The 18,281-nt window shown below is 34.5% G+C and overlaps 1 protein-coding gene across 45 annotated transcripts in view; it reads right to left on the bottom strand.

Annotated features, from left to right (window-relative positions):
* fnbp1b (formin binding protein 1b) overlaps positions 1-18,281 on the bottom strand; it is a 174,279-nt gene that overhangs the window by 11,255 nt on the left and 144,743 nt on the right. For 10 of the 45 annotated variants that reach the window (XM_087300615.2, XM_087300619.2, XM_087300626.2 and 7 more), the window contains 7 exons: positions 11,385-11,399; positions 11,085-11,120; positions 4,304-4,413; positions 2,534-2,666; positions 2,315-2,442; positions 1,715-1,878; positions 213-406 (listed from right to left, as the gene is read on the bottom strand). In XM_087300615.2, the coding sequence (XP_087156741.1) occupies positions 228-406; positions 1,715-1,878; positions 2,315-2,442; positions 2,534-2,666; positions 4,304-4,413; positions 11,085-11,120; positions 11,385-11,399 (765 nt within the window). In that variant the 3' untranslated portion in view covers positions 213-227. Of the gene's footprint in view, positions 1-212; positions 407-1,714; positions 1,879-2,314; positions 2,443-2,533; positions 2,667-4,303; positions 4,414-11,084; positions 11,121-11,384; positions 11,400-18,172 lie in introns of those variants that run through there. The other 35 variants (XM_087300622.2, XM_087300628.2, XM_087300610.1 and 32 more) reach the window with 16 other exon arrangements.

Below are 18,281 nucleotides of genomic sequence, written 5' to 3'. Positions count from 1 at the left end.
AGTCCTTGATACTACCGCCATATGAAACTATGGTGGACTAATGTCTACAACCATCATGTGCTTAGACTTTTACAATCATTTAGTCATTCAGAAAAACAAAAGTCTGTCCACTTTACAAAAAACAGTTAAAAAAATGTCACATTCTTGGCTTGAAGACAGTCAGGAATATATACACACACCCTAGAGAGTGTTCATAGACAAACAGACTGAGGAGCTGAAGCTCTCTGTCATATGTAGGTTATGGCACCTTTGGCGTTGGAGTCCAGAAAGACCTCGACGTAGGATGTGGGAACGTAACCTTCCTCCTCTTCATTTCTTCTAACACGCGTCCATCCGTCACCTTTGTCTTCCTCTATTACGTACAAGAGCTCACCCTCTGTTATTGCAATCGTGCCTTCGTTATGACCTACAGAGAGAGTGATGGCAAACTATGAAAAACAAGTCTCTTATGATTACATTTACAGTGCGTTGCTATGCGGTTGCTGGGGTGATTTGATTGGTCTGCTGTGGTGATTTGAGTATGTTGCTATGCAGTTGTTAGGGTGATTTGAGTACTTTGCTATGTGGTTGCTGGGGTGACTTTAGTATGTTGCTATGAGGTTACTGAGGGTGACTTGAGTTGCCCATGTGTTGCTATGCAGTTGCTGTGATGATTTTAGTATGTTGCTATGCAGTTGTTAGGGTGATTTGAGTATCTTGCTATGAAATTGCTAATGGTGACTTGAGTGGCCCATGTGTTGCTATGTGGTAGCTGTGGTGATTTGAGTATGTTGCTATGCAGCTGTTAGGGTGTTTTGAGTATGTTGGTATGCGGTTGCTGTGGGTGACTTGAGTGGCCCATAGTGTGTGGCTATGCAGTTGCTGTGGTGATTTGTGTATGTTGCTATGCAGTTGTAACAGTGATTAAAACATGTTGCTATGCAGTTGTTAGGGTGATTTGAGTATGTTGCTATGAGGTTGCTGTGGGTAACTTGAATGGCCAATAGTGTGTTGCTATGCAGTTGCTGAGGGTGATTTGAGTATGTTGCTATGCAGTTGCCGGAGTGATTTGAGTATGTTGCTATGCGGTTACCAGGGTGATTTGAGTATGTTGCTCTGAGGTTGCTGTGGGTAATTTAAATGGCAATTAGTGTGTTGCTATGCGGTTGCTGTGGTGATTTGAGTATGTTGCTATGCAGTTGTAGGGGTGACTTAAGTGACACATAGTGTGTTGCTATGCGGTGCTGTGGTGATTTGAGTATGTTGCTATGCGGTTGCCAGGGTGATTTAAGAATGTTGCTATGCAGTTGCTGGGTCACTTGGGGTTATTTAAGTATGTTACTATGCGGTTGCTGTAGGTGACTTAAGTGGCCCATTGTGTGTTGCTATGCGGTTGCTGTGGTGATTTGAGTATGTTGCTAATGCTATGCAGTTGTTAGGGGGATTTGCGTATGTTGCTATGCAGTTGCTGGGGTAATTTGAGTATGTAACTCTGAGGTTGCTGTGGGTAACTTGAATGGCAAATAGTGTGTTGCTATGCAGTAGCTGTAGTGATTTGAGTATGTTCCTATGCGGTTGCTGGGGTGATTTGAGTATTTTGCTATGCAGTTGTTAGTGTAATTTTAATGTGTTGCTATGCAGTTGCTGGGTCATTTGGAGTGATTTGAGGGTGCTCACTAGGGTTTGAGCCTGAGCTCATATTATTGCTGTGAATATGTATTTATTGCTGAAATACCTTCGAATGGGTAAAGGGCTTTGCAGGTGCCGATGGTCGGAAGCATGTCTTCCTCAGCATCATCAAACTCATCTCCAGACTCGGCTGTTTCTGGCTGGACTTTAGATTCATTAGATGTCTGGACCTCAGAACTCGGTTCCTCTGTGTAACTGCCATCCGGACTGCTCCATCACACACACGCACACACACGTACACAATAACTATAGCAGCTGTCATGAAAACAAAACCAACTGGAAACTGAGAGTGAGCATTAACCTTAGTTAAAGGAAATAAAGTTGTTCATTGTTTAATTATGATTCTTAAATGCTGTACACGTATTTTTCATTATTATTTCATGTCAGTTAATACATTAAATAACATTAATAAATGAAACCTTATTCTAAAGTGTGACCAAAACATTAACTTAAATGTTTTAACTGAGATAAATTAAAATATATTGCGATAAAATGCAGAAAATGATTGATTAAACCAGTAATAAACAAAATAGGTGCGTAGTTAGAACTCAAGCAAAAGTTCATTCATTTTAAATCAAATGAAATTCAAAAGTCAAAAGGTCCCTCAGAAGCACAGACGTGTGTTTATGTGTGTGTGAGTGTGTACCTCTCTCTATCCTGTGCACAGTTGTTGTTGGTGGGTGGTGTGCTGTTTTGGGTCTCGTATACGGTGCTCGTCCTCCGTGAAGTGTCACTCTTTACCGGCATCCTTCCTTCGACCTCTGCTAACCAGCCCTAAAAACACACACACACACACACACAAACTAATTTCCACTGAACTCCTCACCCAGGCCTGTGCTATATAGAAATATTCAATGACACACACCTCAAATTTCTGTGCCTCCACCTGCAGTTTCTCAATGTTGTGGGCGATCTCTGCTAACCGTGGGTCCACACTGTTGGGATCCCCCATCTGTGGGTTCTTTATATATACCTCTTTCATTTTAGTCAAAGCATCTCTGCAGAGAGAAAAAAGGGAAAAATTTAAACATTTTACTGAAATATTTAAAAACATTATAGAAATCCCCAATAGTTTCTGGTCTTTTGGAAGATGATTCAAAAAAGAGTTTCAACTAAGAGTTCTTGATTGGCTTTCTCATGCTGACAAGCATGAATATCGTCCATCTATTTCAACAGCCGTTACAAATTAAAGGGAAAAAGAGATTAACTGAAGTAAATTATTCATTCTGTCTGTCCTAATGTTTTTCTAGAAGATTACAATTGTGTTTTAAAAAACCCTGTGAGATGTTGGGAAATGCTGTAAAAATTCCCTAACATATGTCCTAAATAAAGGTATTGAGGGAAAGAAAGAAAAAAGATGGATGGATGGATGGATGGATGGATGGAAAAAAGACATGATTAAAGAAAACATAAAATAAAAAAAGTACAAAATGGATGGATGAAAATGAAAGAGATGAAAAGAAGGAACGAAGGAAGATGGATGAACAAATGAATGTATGGATGATTGAATGGGTAAATAATTTGATGGATATTTGGATGGAAAGAAATAAATGAAGAAAGAAGAATAGATAGCTGGAAGGAAGGAGTAAAGGAAGGATGGAAGGAAGGAAGAAAGGAAGGAAGGAAGAAATGGATTGATGAATGTACAACATGATGGTTGGATGGATGGATGGATGGATGGATGGATGGGTGGATGGATGGATGGATGGATGGATGGATGGATGGATGGATAGATGGATGGGTGGATGGGTGGGTGGATGGATGGATGAATGGATGGAAAGAAAAAAGAAAGAAAGATGAATGGTTGGTTGGTTGGAAAAAATAAAGAAATGGATGGGTGGATGGATGGATGGATGGATGGATGGATGAATGGAAGGAATGATGGAAAGAGAGATGGATTGATGGATGGATGGAAGGATGGATAGATTAATGGATGAAAGAAACAAAGAAAGAAACAGGTAGGTGAATGAATGGATTGATGGATGGATGGATGGATGGATGGATGGATGGAAGGAAGGATGTTTGGAAGAATAGATGGATGAAAAATGAATGGAAAGAAAGAAATGGATTGATTAATGAAAAAAATTATTGATGAATTGATGGATGGATGGATGGATGGATGGATGGAAAGAAATAAATGAAAAAAGATGGATGGATGATTGGTTTGTTGGAAAAAAAAAAGAAATAGATGGATGGGTTGATTGATGGATGGAAGAAACAAAGACAGGAACAAATAGGTGGATGGGTGGATGGATGGATAGATAGATGGAAAGAAATAAATGAAAGACATGATGAATGGCTGGATGGAAAACAAAGAAATAGATGGATGGAAGGAAGGAAAGAAGGAAGGACAGATGGATGGATGGATGAATAAATTGACAGATGGAAAAACTAAAGAATAGAACAAATAGGGGGATGGATGGATGGATGGACAGATAGATAAAAAGTTAGACAAACAAATAGATAGATTGACAGGCAGATAACATTGTGGATGCATTGCTATTTTTTTCCTTTACATATTTATATCAGCTTCTTTCCTTTTCCCATCTTTAAAGAAAGAAAGATATAATTTAGAATGATATGAGGTGTGTGTGTGTGTGTGTGTGTGTGTGTGTGTGTGTGTGTGTGTGTGTACCTCTGATCCATCTCTTTCTGTATGTCTTTATTGATGTCGTCAATCTTGGCCTGCAGCTTCTTCCGTCTCTGCTCTGGAGGAAGATGACTGAAGTCCTCAGGATTGGAACCCTGAGACAACACACATACATCAAGGCACAAACACTGAGAATCTCAAACTTTTAAAAAACACACACCAGAAAATACAACAATAATAAATATGCATATGCATAAATAGGGCGGGTCAAACCAGGACACATCCAACCACATCAACTGACTATTAAGAAATGACTCTCTTCCTGTCATCTGGTTGGCTAACTGACTTTGGAAACCAGCCAGTTAGCTTACAAATCAACTGTTTATCAAAGGCAAACCAGATGAGCTGATTACATCTAAGATCAATGATTAAATTAACCTATTCAGTCCAATGCCAACAACAAATAATTCTCACATTATACACATACCTTTTTTTGTTGCTTGGTTTATAATCTATAAAACTTTAAAATCTGATTCCTATCTTAAAGGATGGATTTGCTTTGCATATGTCCTCATGTGCCCTATCGGCTTCTCTCTCTCTCAGTAATATCTTGTTTCTGTCTACTTTAATGTATTGATCTTGCAAACACTCGAGCCAATGTTTTTCCACATTAGTTCACTTACAGGAACTGTAATCTTAACCACATGATGGCGCTAAAGAGCCGTGATTTTGAGGATGTTAAAGGAAACCTATTAGGCCGTTTTTTACAAGTTGCAAAAAATAAGTCTCTGATGTGTGTACAGTATGTGAAGTTTCAGCTCAAACTACCACACAGATAATGTTTTATATCTTTAACTTTAGAATGTTTTTATAATTGACCCTTTTAGGGTTTGATCCAAACTGTGCAGTAGGTGATTGTCACTTTCAATTCAAACGAGCTTGTGCTCTTTTCAAAAGAGGGCGGAGCTTCAAATGCCTGCATGTTAGCAGATTCAAAACAAGACTAACGTTACCTGTGTGAAAAAAACGAAAACGTGAAATGTGTCTTCAGAAGAACTATGGAGACTTTGCTGTTCATTTGTGCATCCTAAAATTTATAACGCCTCTTAGGGCTTACTCACACTATGCTATCCGAACCGTACCCAGGCCTGTTTCCCGTATCGTTTGAGAAGTGTGTGCGCGCTGAATCAGGCTCAGGCACAGTTCACTGTTCGCGGTTCACTTGGGCTTTGGCGCGGTACGCTTGTGTGTGAGCGCAAAACGTGCCTGATCCCGAAACTGAAAGCGAGACATGACTTTTAAGGGACTGTTCCATATGGAATAATTAATCATTCTTACCGTTCAATGAACGCAAACTGTCGTAGTTTATTAAAGACGCAAACCCCTCACTGCACGACAGCTGCGCCTTAAGCAAACCTCCTAATTCCAGCAGCACGAGGACTTTATAACTGTTTATGAGCGTCAAAAGGGGCTGATCTGTTCGGCAAAATATTTGACTGTGTGTCATCGTATCCCAAATGACTACAACAATATAACTAGAGAAATCTCCACTGTGCTGAGCGAGAGAGCTTCTCTACTGAACAGCGCGGCATCGATGACATAAGCATGCCCAGGCCCGAATGTAATGTGAGTGCAGGCCGTCGGGGGAGACGGGAGGGAGGACAAGCGTGCTTTGGCCCGGTTCAAGGCAACTGTACATAGTGCGAGTACACCCTTAGTCGCTGACATTGTCTTCAACAGGTACAGTGCAACAACTCTAATGGTGGACGGCTGCTTCTCACTCAGGGCTATTTATGTTAATGAGTAAAAGATAGTCACTAATAGGCGGGGCCTTTCCCCTCTGATGACACGTACAAAGGGAAAGTTTTGGTTTGGGTTAGGGTAAAAATAGAATTCATTAATTTTTTACCAGTAGAAGATGGTTATACTCACACACAGTTATCACACAACTGTTTAATATTTGCATAATAGGTCCCCTTTAAAGCCCTTATGATTATTTTTACCCAATAAAGCACACTGTATCAAATTTGGGCCCAATCCCAATTCTACCCCTTAGCCCATCCCCTTAACACCTACCCCTCATTTTGCACCTTCCCGTGAAGTGGTAGGGGTGTCCCAATTCTCCTTAGCTTGAAGGCGTAGGGCTAAGTGGAAGGGGTGAATTCCCCTTCAAGCGAAGATTTTTCCGGAGCACACTCAAAATCAAGGGGTAAGAAAATTTCCCAGAATACACCAATCACAATGGCAGATAGTTACACCCGGAAGTCAGGAGATCCACAAATTAGTATTTTTTTGTCATTAATACGAATTTTTACAACAAGCACATGCTTTATTATATTCATAACCGTGTTCGAGTGTTACCGCCATGCTTTAAAAAAAATGCTAAAATAAAAACAGCTAAATTTGGCTATCTATAATCCCTAATAATATCTCCTGTAAAGCAGTCCCACAACATTCTGACACTCGAATACCCAGTCAGAAAAGTCTAGTGACTGGGGATGAGTTTTTCTTACAGTGTCTGGCATAATGTTAATGTTGTTTTCTTGCGTTTACATAGATGAATATGGCCACTGTGTTAAATGCACAGTATTATTGCCATATTAGATTGTTATGATACATAATATATGCCTTTAATGATTTCCTGAAGATAAATACAAAAAAATAAAGCAACTAGAATAACTACAGCATTCGCTATCGTCTGATCTCATATGAAGCATGAGATAGCGATGACATATGATGACGTGTGCAGGTGCTGTAGTGCTGTCCCAATTCTTAGGGGTAAACTTTTAAGCCTTTCCCCCTCACACTCAGTTTTAAGGGCCAAGGGGAAGGGGAAAAGAAAGGGGTACAAAAATAGAATTGGGATTGGGCCTTGATATGCATTTTAGGGCTTCTAAATGATCAAAACATTCCTGAATAACCCATTCTAGATGCTCGGATTGAAAGTTAATATTTTTAACAAGTAAAAGACTTTTAGAAAAATGGTAGGATTGTGTGCTTTTTTATTTAATTGGATAAAATAAACCCAATAATTTTAACTTTGTTTGTAATTTTTTAAAATAAACACTTTCCTGGCTGAAGTAACTTTTTCATTAACTGTAATTATTAAGAAAATCATGTTTACTCAATCACTCAATCATTGCATTTCACTTAATTATATTTCCCCCCACTAAAAATGACTATAATGTTGTTTTAAAGAATAAAAAATATACTATAATAAAATAAATTGAAATAATATGAACTTTATGTAAGATGTCTGCTATTCAAGGGCGAGGCAGTGGCGCAGTAGGTAGTGCTGTCGCCTCACAGCAAGAAAGTCGCTGGTTCGAACCTTGGCTCAGTTGCCGTTTCTGTGTGGAGTTTGCATGTTCTCCCTGCCTTCGCGTGGGTTTCCTCCGGGTGCTCCGGTTTCCCCCACAGTCCAAAGACATGCGGTACAGGTGAATTGGGTAAGTCAAATTGTCCGTAGTGTATGAGTGTGTGTGAATGTGTGTGTGGATGTTTCCCAGAGATGGGTTGCGGCTTTAAGGGCATCCGCTGCGTAAAAACTTGCTGGATAAGTTGGCGGTTCATTCCGCTGTGGCGACCCCGGATTAATAAAGGGACTAAGCCAACAAGAAAATGAATGAATGAATGTCTGCTTTTCTGTTGCATATCTCATTGATTTAACAGGCTATTAGAGTTTCATCTTGCTTTACAGCAATATAAATATTAGCATCTGCATTAAATTTCAAATTTTATATTCATATTTATTTTTCACATAAAATTTTTCCCACTTTGAGTAAAAATAGGTGTATTTCCGCTCAAATATAAACTCCATATCATTACTCTTTCATACTTTATGAGCCATTAAATCATCCAAAAACAACAAACACTCCTTTTTTCTCTTTTTCATGTCTAAAGTTTAGATGAATATTCATAAATAGTTGAATTTATATTGAAATAGTTCAATACAAATAAATAAAATAAAAATACATATCATTTTCACTATTATTTCATATCAGGTTTGAGACAGGCATCCTGAAAATCTTATTTATCTTTATATAAAATTGTACTTCATGTACTAGCAGCATTGTATTATTTCAGCATGGACTGAATAGGTTGTAAGACGGCTGTATGCTTTCTTTAAAAGCCGTCTACGGGTCAATTAAAACTTCTGACTAAAAGGTCAAAGGTCACAAGGCAGGCACAGCGACCTTACCACTTCTTCCACACCATCATACTGTCATGCAACAACAAACAACCAGAAAATTCTAAGCATGCGTTGCATTATTACTCCAAAAAGATACACATAAATAAAAGTCATTGGTCATGACAGGCAAAACTCATTACAGGCAAAAATAAAAAGATCTAAAACAAAAATAAATGTACACAAGCACAACATACAGTACATGTACACTCAACTTGGTACTCACCCTCTTCAAAAACAAAGACAAATTGTTAAAATAAAATGTTTTGATTATTATAAGATTAGAAAGATGTAATTCTAAAAAAATAAATGTTAGAAATTAACTTAAACTAACATGGATCAAAATGTCTATTAAAAGATGAAGATTTACAGTATACAAGTATAAGTACAGTACAAGTATAATAGTTAACTTAAAAATACTACACCATTGGGTAATTCAATAATCACATGTAAAAACAGTAAGAGGCTTTGTGATTGCTTGATCTATTCTAATCGATATTTTTTAAAGAAATAATTCACACGTCATCTTGTGATCAAAATGTATTCAATAAAACACAAAAAAGAGATTTCGCAATATGTTTACGCTGCTCTTTTCCATACAATGAAAATGACTCTTTTACAGCATCTCCTTTTAGGATGGGGTGTGCGATACTTACAGAATATATTTTGAGGGTTTGTTTGATAACAATAAATGAATGTTTTTGTGATGGTGCTTTGGGTGGTTTACGTCTAAATAAGACTCTGAAACCACCAGTAGGTGGCGACAAGTCCTTATTATTACAAGTGAATTATTCATACAAATGATTCATTAAAATTGCAGATTCAATTAAAACAGAGTCTGGCTGCGTCAGAAATCGACTATCACTCAGTAGGTACAGCATTTAAATTGAAATTTCTACTCGACTGCTAGAAAAGTACGTTCAATACAGTATGAATGCGAGTAGTATGAATGGAACTGGTACGGTACGGTAATTACCCTTAAATTTAGAAATTTATTTGACATTCCTACTACATTTTTTATTGTAAGAGAGCCCAAACAAAAATTATATATGCATTTTTCATGTGAACTATTCCAATAAATAATCACATTTCAGCATATTATATACCACACATCTAGTTAGCGATTAAAATAAATGACTTTGTTTGATAAATACAGTAATTACCTGTAAAACTTGGAAATTTATTTGACCCTTAGCTGAAGGGGACGAGTGCCCAAACATAAACTATACATTAATTTTTCCTGTGAAATGTCTCTTTTAATGTTCACTAAACCATCATAACTGATAAGCACATTAACAGTAACCACATTTCAGCATATTATATACCACACATCAGGTTAGTTATTAAAATGAATCGCTTTGTTTGATGAATACAGTAATTACCTGTAAAATTTTGAAATTTATTTGACATTCCTACAGTATTTTTAAGAGTAAATAAAAAAATATTGCACACCCTTAGCTGAAGGTAAATTAATAGAGAGCCTAAACAAAAAGTATATATTAATTTAACGTGAACTTTCTCTTTAAATGTGCACTACACAATCTTAACTGATAAACACATTAAAAATAACCACATTTCAGCATATTATATTCCACACATCAGGTTAGGGAATATTTGACATTCCTATCGTATTTTTAACAATTATATTCCAGCAACCACAGATGTTTTTTTTTTTTAACCGTACATTTTACAATTAAATTAAACGATTTTTATTATATTAGTGACTATATTGTTATATTAATATGACTATATTAGTGAATAAGATATTATAGAGTCATAACAGAGTCCCTTTTACAACATTATCATTAATGATAAATATCGCACACCCTTAACTGAAGGTCAGGAGTGCCCAAACATAAAACTATATATGAATTTTTCATTTATATCAACGTGGTCCAAAGTCGGTCCTGGAGGACCGGTGTCCTGCTGCTCCAACTTGCCTCAACACACCTGCCTGGAAGCTTCTATTATGCTTAGTAAGAGCTTGAGTAGCTTGTTCAGGTGTGTTTGATTAGGGTTGGAGCTAAACTCTCCAGGACACTGGCCCTCCAGGAGTGTGGACACCCCTGATTTATATTAACTAATCACAGCACACTTTGATAAATACAGTAATTACCTGTAAAATTTAGAAATTCTCTTGACATTCCTACTGTATTTTTAACAATAAAAGAAATATCGCACACCCTTAGCTGAAGGTGAAAAGTGCCCAAACATGAACTATATCTTAGTTTTTCCTGTGAGCTGTCTCTTTAAATGTTCACTACACCATCTTAACTGATAAACACATTAACAATAACCACATCACAGCATATTATATACCACACATCAGGTTAGGGATTAAAATGAATCACTTTGTTTGATGAATACAGTAATTACCTGTAAAATGTAGAAATTTCTTTGTCATTCCTACCATATTTTTGACAGTAAAATAAATATTGCACACCCTTAGCTGAATTTTTCATGTAAACTATATCTTTAAATGTCAACTACACTGATATGCACATTAAAAATAATCACATTTCAGCATATTATATACCACACATCCGGTTAGGGATTAAAACGAATCACTTTGTTTGAAAGAGACCAAAATCAAAGACAGATAAACAAACACAAGGACAAAAACGGGTTTCAGATCACCTCGATAAGGTTCCGCACGTGGGCATTGAGTGAGAGCTACACAGAGGGACAGTCACCACGGCAACGAGACAAAACAAAACAAAACACACATCAACAAAAAAAGAGAAATCAGACAACAAACATGGTTTTCAACTTAAAAGGTCAAATTATACAATGACAAAAAAAGTTACGTTAAAGAAAAATATCCATAAGGGTTGAACACAAAGGAACGACGTGATGTTAAAGGACCATTTGTGTTATTACGGCGACGAACATGCTACGGTCATGCCGCGACGGACATGCTAATGAGTTCATGCTTACCAGCTTCAGAGAGAGCTTCTCATGGACGAAAAGACAGAGCGATCGAGGGAAACAACCCAGAGAAGAGAGAAAACATCAGAAAGGAGCAAACATCAGATCGCTGTACACCTCACACTGTCAAAAATATCTGTTTATTAACGGTTACCGTGTTTTGTGATTCATTAACCGTTGAGAATTGCATTATAGGAGCTTGATCTCTGCTCTGGCGACTTTCAATGTTGAAACTTCAGTTTAACAAAGTGACTTATTGACATTAATATCATGTAGAAGAAATAATATGTAGAGAAATATTCTGTAAAAATAACAGAAATTGTACAGGTTGTTTATTACAAGGTTTTTGTAGTGAATTGTACAACACCAACCTAGACAATATATCACTTTAAACTATTAAAAATGTCAACAAAAGTCGCTTTTTTGAGCATTTTTTAAGGTTAGACGTTATTGGAAGAAAGATCTCGGTCCCATAATGCAATTCAAAAGCATAAAGAAATGATAAATAAAAAACATGAATCACTAAATACAGAAAACTGCTAATTTACAGATATTTTCTTACAGCGCGCACACACACACATGCAGTGTTCATGAGTTATGATGATGTCACAGCTGAAGCTCACCGCATCATCAGTTTTGGCAGGCTGTCAGTGTTTGTGCTCAGTCATAAGACTAATATCTGCTGGCGGAGCCGAGGGGAATTTAGCTGAAAGCCTCATATTGGCACTTAAATGGGAAAATTGGCACATTAGCGGAAGTACAGGCCTTTAATACACATTTTTGGAGGGCTTTCCAACAGATTCCAGAATGCTCTAAACTTTAAATCAGATTTGTTTATAGAAGTCCACCAGAAAAAGATGTGTTAAAGTCCAAATTCAACTCTGTGGTTTTGGGTCTCATTGACTTCCATTCTATTTTTGCCCATACTATTTAAGTCAATGAGATAATTTGGTTATCAACATTATTTAAATAAATTCATACATCAATTTTGGCAGATTTGTGGTTCCACTGTCGTCAGTGATTAAAAAAAAATAAACGGTATCATTTTATATTCAGTGGTCTTAACTAATGAACCGTATTTACTGTGTAAATACATGTTTTTACATTGTACTTATGAATGATTAAACACCTGCATGTGATTACATTTGTAATTAATTTAGATTCATTTTAATTCCAGACATTTTTTTTTTAATGAAACACTTTTACACCTGGTGTTTTGCGTGTTGGTGTGCACTCTTACATTGACGCTCTTTTTTTGTGATGTAGTGTTAAACAAGTGTTTAAATAAGCATGAGAAAAAAAACCCCGCTGTGAACAGGCCTTAAAATTTCTTGAAACGAAATGCATAAATGTTTTGGGTCACATTGACTTGGATAGAATGGAAAATTATGCTATAGATGTCAAAATGATTTGACCACCAATATTCTCCAAGAACTGCATATAGAGTAGGTTTACCTCCCATTGACTACCATAGTTTTGGATCCATCAACCTTCAGTAATATGAACAAAAATTACTATGGAGGTAAATGAGCCCTGGAAATGTTTGGTTACCAACAATCTCCAATTAAAAGAATACATTTAAAGTCCCTTTAACTTTCATAGTTTTGTCATCTACTACTTTCCATAGTATAGTATGGGCCAAAAAATTACAATAGAAGTCAATAAGCTTTATTATTCAATTCAATTCAATAAGGCGCAAAAACGTTTTGGGTATAGAGTTCTATAGTTTCCCAATAGAGTTCTATAGTTTGCACTGTTAAAGACAGTAACAGCCAGATCTGTTTGATTATAAACATTCTTCAAAGAAATGCATATAGGTTTGCGTCCCATTGACCACCATAGTTGTGGATCCCAAACCTTCAGTAGTGTAGACAAAAACTACTACGGAAGTAAATAGGCCCTGGAAATGATTGGTTACCTACAATTTTCAAGTAAAAGCAATCAGGTTTTGGGTACCATTGACTTCCATAGTAATTTCAGGGTTTTTTGACTTCCATAGTTTTGGCATTTACTGCTATTCATAGTATAGTATGAACCAAAACAATCCAATGTAAGTCAATAAAACACAGACAAATTTAGGGTCTCAAACAGAGTTCCATCGTTTGCTCAAAATACTGTTAAAGACAATAAGACCCAAATCTGTTTGATTATTAACATTCTTCAAAGAAATGCATATAGGTTTGCGTCCCATTGACTACCATCGTTTTGGATGCCACAGTCTTCAGTAGAATTGACAAAAATTACTATGGAGGTCAATGAGCCCTGGAAATTGATAACCAACAATCTTCAATTAAAAGCATTCAGGTTTTAAGTTTTTGACTTATGTAATTTCAGGTCCCTTTGACATCCATAGTTTTGGCATCTATTGCTTCCCATAGTATAGTATGAACCAAAATATTACAATGGAAGTCAATAAGGGCGCAGAAAAGTTTTGGCTCTCAACAGAGTTCCATAGTTTGCTCAAAATACTGTTGAAGACAATAAGACCCAAATCTGTTTGACTATTAACATTCTTTAAAGAAATGCATAGGTTGGCGTCTCATTGACAACCATAGTTTTGGATACCACAGTCTTCAGTAGAATGGAATGGACAAAAATTACTATGGAGGTCAATGGGCCCTGGAAATGCTTGTTTACCAACATTCTCCAATTAAAAGCATTTAGGTTTTGGGTATTGACTTCAGTAATTTCAGGTTTCTTTGACTCAAATAGTTTTGGCATCTATTGCTTCTTATAGAACAGTATGGACCAAACAAATTCAATGGAAGTCAACAGGGTGCAAAAAAGTTTAGAGTCTCAATAGAGTGCCATAGTTTGCTTAAAATACTGTTGAAAACAATAGGACTAAAATCTGTTTGATTATCAGCATTCTTGGAAAAAAAAATGCATACAGGTTTGAAATGACTATAGAACTATTCTTTTCTTTTTTTTAATAGTGGGTTGTCTATTCATTTGTGTAGAGTTACTGAAGTTTGCCCTGCACGCTTGCGTTTTTTTTAGGAACTTTTTTGGTTTGGTGCGTCAATCTTATTAATGTTATTATTGACACACTGAGCAAGGCTTTGTGCTGAAACGTCTATGTCTTTTAATCAACCGTAAAATGTAAGAAAATAAATAAGTACGAAGCAATTGAGTGCGAATCATTACCTTTTGTCTGTTCATTTAAAATAACTTGATCAATTAAAATCTGCGTGGATCAGAAGTTGCTGAGGACTTTTATTTCAGTTTGTTGATGTACTTCCAACTGAAACTAAATATTGAGTAGAGGCAGGGCTTTCTTTTGCACATCATTCCCTCATAGCAAACTAACGGTACTGAGACTATTAATACACGGTTGCTAAAGAAACCCTCAGGTTGGCGTCAACTGAAGGAGCGCTACTCCAAAACGTAAAAGCAGACGATCAAACTTTCATTGAAGATTCCCTAAACAAACTAATTATTTCAGTGGGTTAACTTGCACAAATTCATTATTCACCTTCAGGATAACAATGTGAGCCTGCAAAGTAAACGTTGCAAATTTTGATTTTACATGGACTTTAAATATTTTAATATTAATATAGTTGCCCTAATGATAAGCCAACATCCAAAAAAAAAAAACACTTTACTGTTGCAATGGGATGCATTTGTGTTAGGCTGTATATCCGATGAGAATAAACTGGACATATTTTATCAAATCAAATGGCTCTTGTGTTCGATGCAGTGAACTTCAGCAGGTACCAATGAACCGAGTGTTACGAGGTCACATGAGGATGACTTCATCCATCTAAAGCAATAGTCAGCCAACATGATGGAATATGAGGGATAAGACAGAGGAGAGAGAAAGAGAAACAAAAATAATGGAACTGTTCTAGACAGGCTAGTTTTTGAGGAGGCTACTACAGCAAAGAGGATTGTGGGTAGTTATATCTGAGCTGGGATCAAAACAAGTCACTGAGAAAAGGTAAGTTTTGACTGAAAAAGAGGCTGTGATTATCAATTGATTACTTTAATTGTAATAAATAAATAAATAAATACCACTAATTGAGCAAATATATTCCAATATAATGTTAATGTATATTAAAAGAAAAAGTAGAAATATGACTTTTTTTTAAAATGGTATTTAAATAAAAAGTGTTAAAAATACATATAATACATATAATAAAAATTAAATGCTTTTGTCTCTCTTTCATGTTTTAATTTATTTATTTAAATGAAAAATACATTAAAAACAAAATAATAAAAATAACCAGAAATATATAAAAAATGTAAATGCTTTTGTCTCTTTTTTAAGTTTTAATTTATTTACTCAAATGCAAAATACATTAAAACAAAATATAAAAAATAACCTGAAATACAATTAAAAATGAAATGCTGTAATCTACTTTTTCAAGTTTTAATATTTTTATTCATATACAAAATACATTAGAAACACAATAATACAAATAACCTGAAATATATAAAAAATGTAAATGTTTTTGTCTGTTTTTCATGTTTTAATTTATTTATTTATTCATATGCAAAATACATTTAAAAAAAATATTTAAAAAAAATAACCTGAAATACAATAAAAATTTGCTTTTGTCTAATTTTTTATGTCTTAATTTATTTATTCATATGAAAAATACATAAAAAATATAAAATGACCTGAAATATAACAAAAAATGAAATGCATTTGTCTACTTTTTTATGTTTTAATTTATTTAGTCATATGCAAAATATATTAAAAACAAAATATCACAAATAACCTGACATATAATTTTAAAAATATGTAAATGCAAGTAATAATACAATTTTGCAATATTTTGCTACATTAATATTTCATTTTTTACTTGTTTTGTGAAAAAAGGATGCTGAATCTGCAAATAAATTACTTAATAAAAGTATAAGTTTTTTTTAACTCTCATTATAAACTCACTTTGATTTGTGATTTTAGGAAAAAAAAACAAAAAAACTTTTCCTTAATGTTTTCTAGAGACTTTTTCAAGTTTTAGGGTGCTCAAACTGTCTAATTATGATCTTGACAAATGTGTTTTGACAAACGCATGAACGCACTGACAGGACGTACAGTTCAACATGTTTAAACACTTCTCAAACTCATGAATGTGTCAACAAGATGTCAAATTCAGCGCTTTGTTTGTAACAGTAATAGATAGCAAATACAGACGTGTGTTTGTGTAAACGTGATGTACATATAGAGATAAGCATATAAATATATCACAGCAGCAAAAACGACACTAAAAGGGGTCAATTCTGAACGTATCTAAGTGTGATGAAAGTGTTACGAGTATCGGATAAATTAAACAGTACTTGTGACACTTTGAGAATTAACCCCTCCCACACAAGCTGATTGGCTGCCAGAGCAAAAGGGCGGAGCCAGGCTGCTGGGATTGCACATGGGAGGCAGGGTCAAAAGCCAGAAGAGCCAATGAAAAGGTCTGTTGATGATGATGCAATCTTCTTTACTTAAAGATGGATCCTAGTATTGAAATTCAGACTTTAACCTCATTCAAGTGATGAAGATTTTGTTTAAATGGGTTTGTAATGTTACTGAATGATCTTTTTACATTAAACAACCAAAATAAAAACACTGAAATGAGGTTAAGTTTGTGAAAACAATGTATATACTCTAATTTCAGCTATCATTCATTCAAACTCCCACATACACACATCTAAACAGATATCTTTATTGGAAAATAAAAATAATAATAATAGCTATAAATAAAATAAAATGAAATAAATAAATAAATAATATGCAGGATTTATTACTTGTCAGTTTGAGTAAAATGTTAGTATTTGTTTCAATCAATAACATAAAGCACAATATTAAATATTAAAAATACTGTTATTTAGAGCATTTTTATTTTTGGAAAATTTGCAACCAATGATAACAAATGTAAATAATGATAATAATAATAAAAAAAAGCTTTATGTGTATAATTTATTATTATCATTATTAACATCTATTAACATTTATTATCATTGGTTGTAATTTTCCCAAAATAAAAAAAGAAATAAAAATGCTCTAAATATGTAAATGCTCTACATACGTGTATATATACACATACATAATGTTTTCATGTTGTTCTGTAAATAAAATGTAATTAAACACAAATACAAAAATAAATATTAATATAAATACAAACAATCTTACATAATTTTGAATAGGTAAATAAAAATAAAAAATGTGCCAAACTGTGTGATATCATTCATATTTATTTGAATACTTTTGTGCTTATTCATTTACATTTTTGGATATACATAAATATAAATAAAAATATATATTAATATAAAATACACATATTATCACATAATTTGTTGTGTTATTTTATGGAAATAAAAACATGCCAAAATATGTGATATTATGTGTACTCATATTATTTTTTTATTATTTATATTTAGTAATATTTTCAGATGCAAATAAATATAAATAAAAAATTTATATAAATACAAATAATATCACAAAATTTTATGCAAATAAAAAAATGTGCCAAATATTTCTAATGTTATTTATATTTGGTTTTTTATATTTTTATGAACATAAATAACACCAGAAAGTCTGGCCATTTTTAATGCAAATAAATTCAAGTTTTTATTTTAAATTTGGAATAAGTATCATCAGCAGGTTACAGAATAAAACAAAAAACATTTTAACTCAAACACGAACAATGAATTGTAATCCCAGAAAGCAATATGAATTCCAAAGAACTCTGTATATATAATATACGAGTAAAATATAGATAAGAATTTATAAAATATAATTAAAAAAACCTATTATTATTATTATTTTTTACATATTTAGCTCACTTGCGGATGAATATATATCTCTAAGTGAATCCACACACACTCTTAGCCCCTCTCACACACTTACGACATATTGCCTGGCCTCGAACGCATATGTAGGCCGACCGAGAGTCCTCTTCATGAGTT

Source organism: Danio rerio, chromosome 21 (assembly GCF_052040795.2).
Source record: "Danio rerio strain M-AB ecotype USA chromosome 21, GRCz13ab, whole genome shotgun sequence".
Taxonomy (NCBI): domain Eukaryota; kingdom Metazoa; phylum Chordata; class Actinopteri; order Cypriniformes; family Danionidae; genus Danio; species Danio rerio.
Note: the sequence above shows the minus strand (reverse complement) of the source record. Positions and strands in the feature narration are given on the sequence as shown.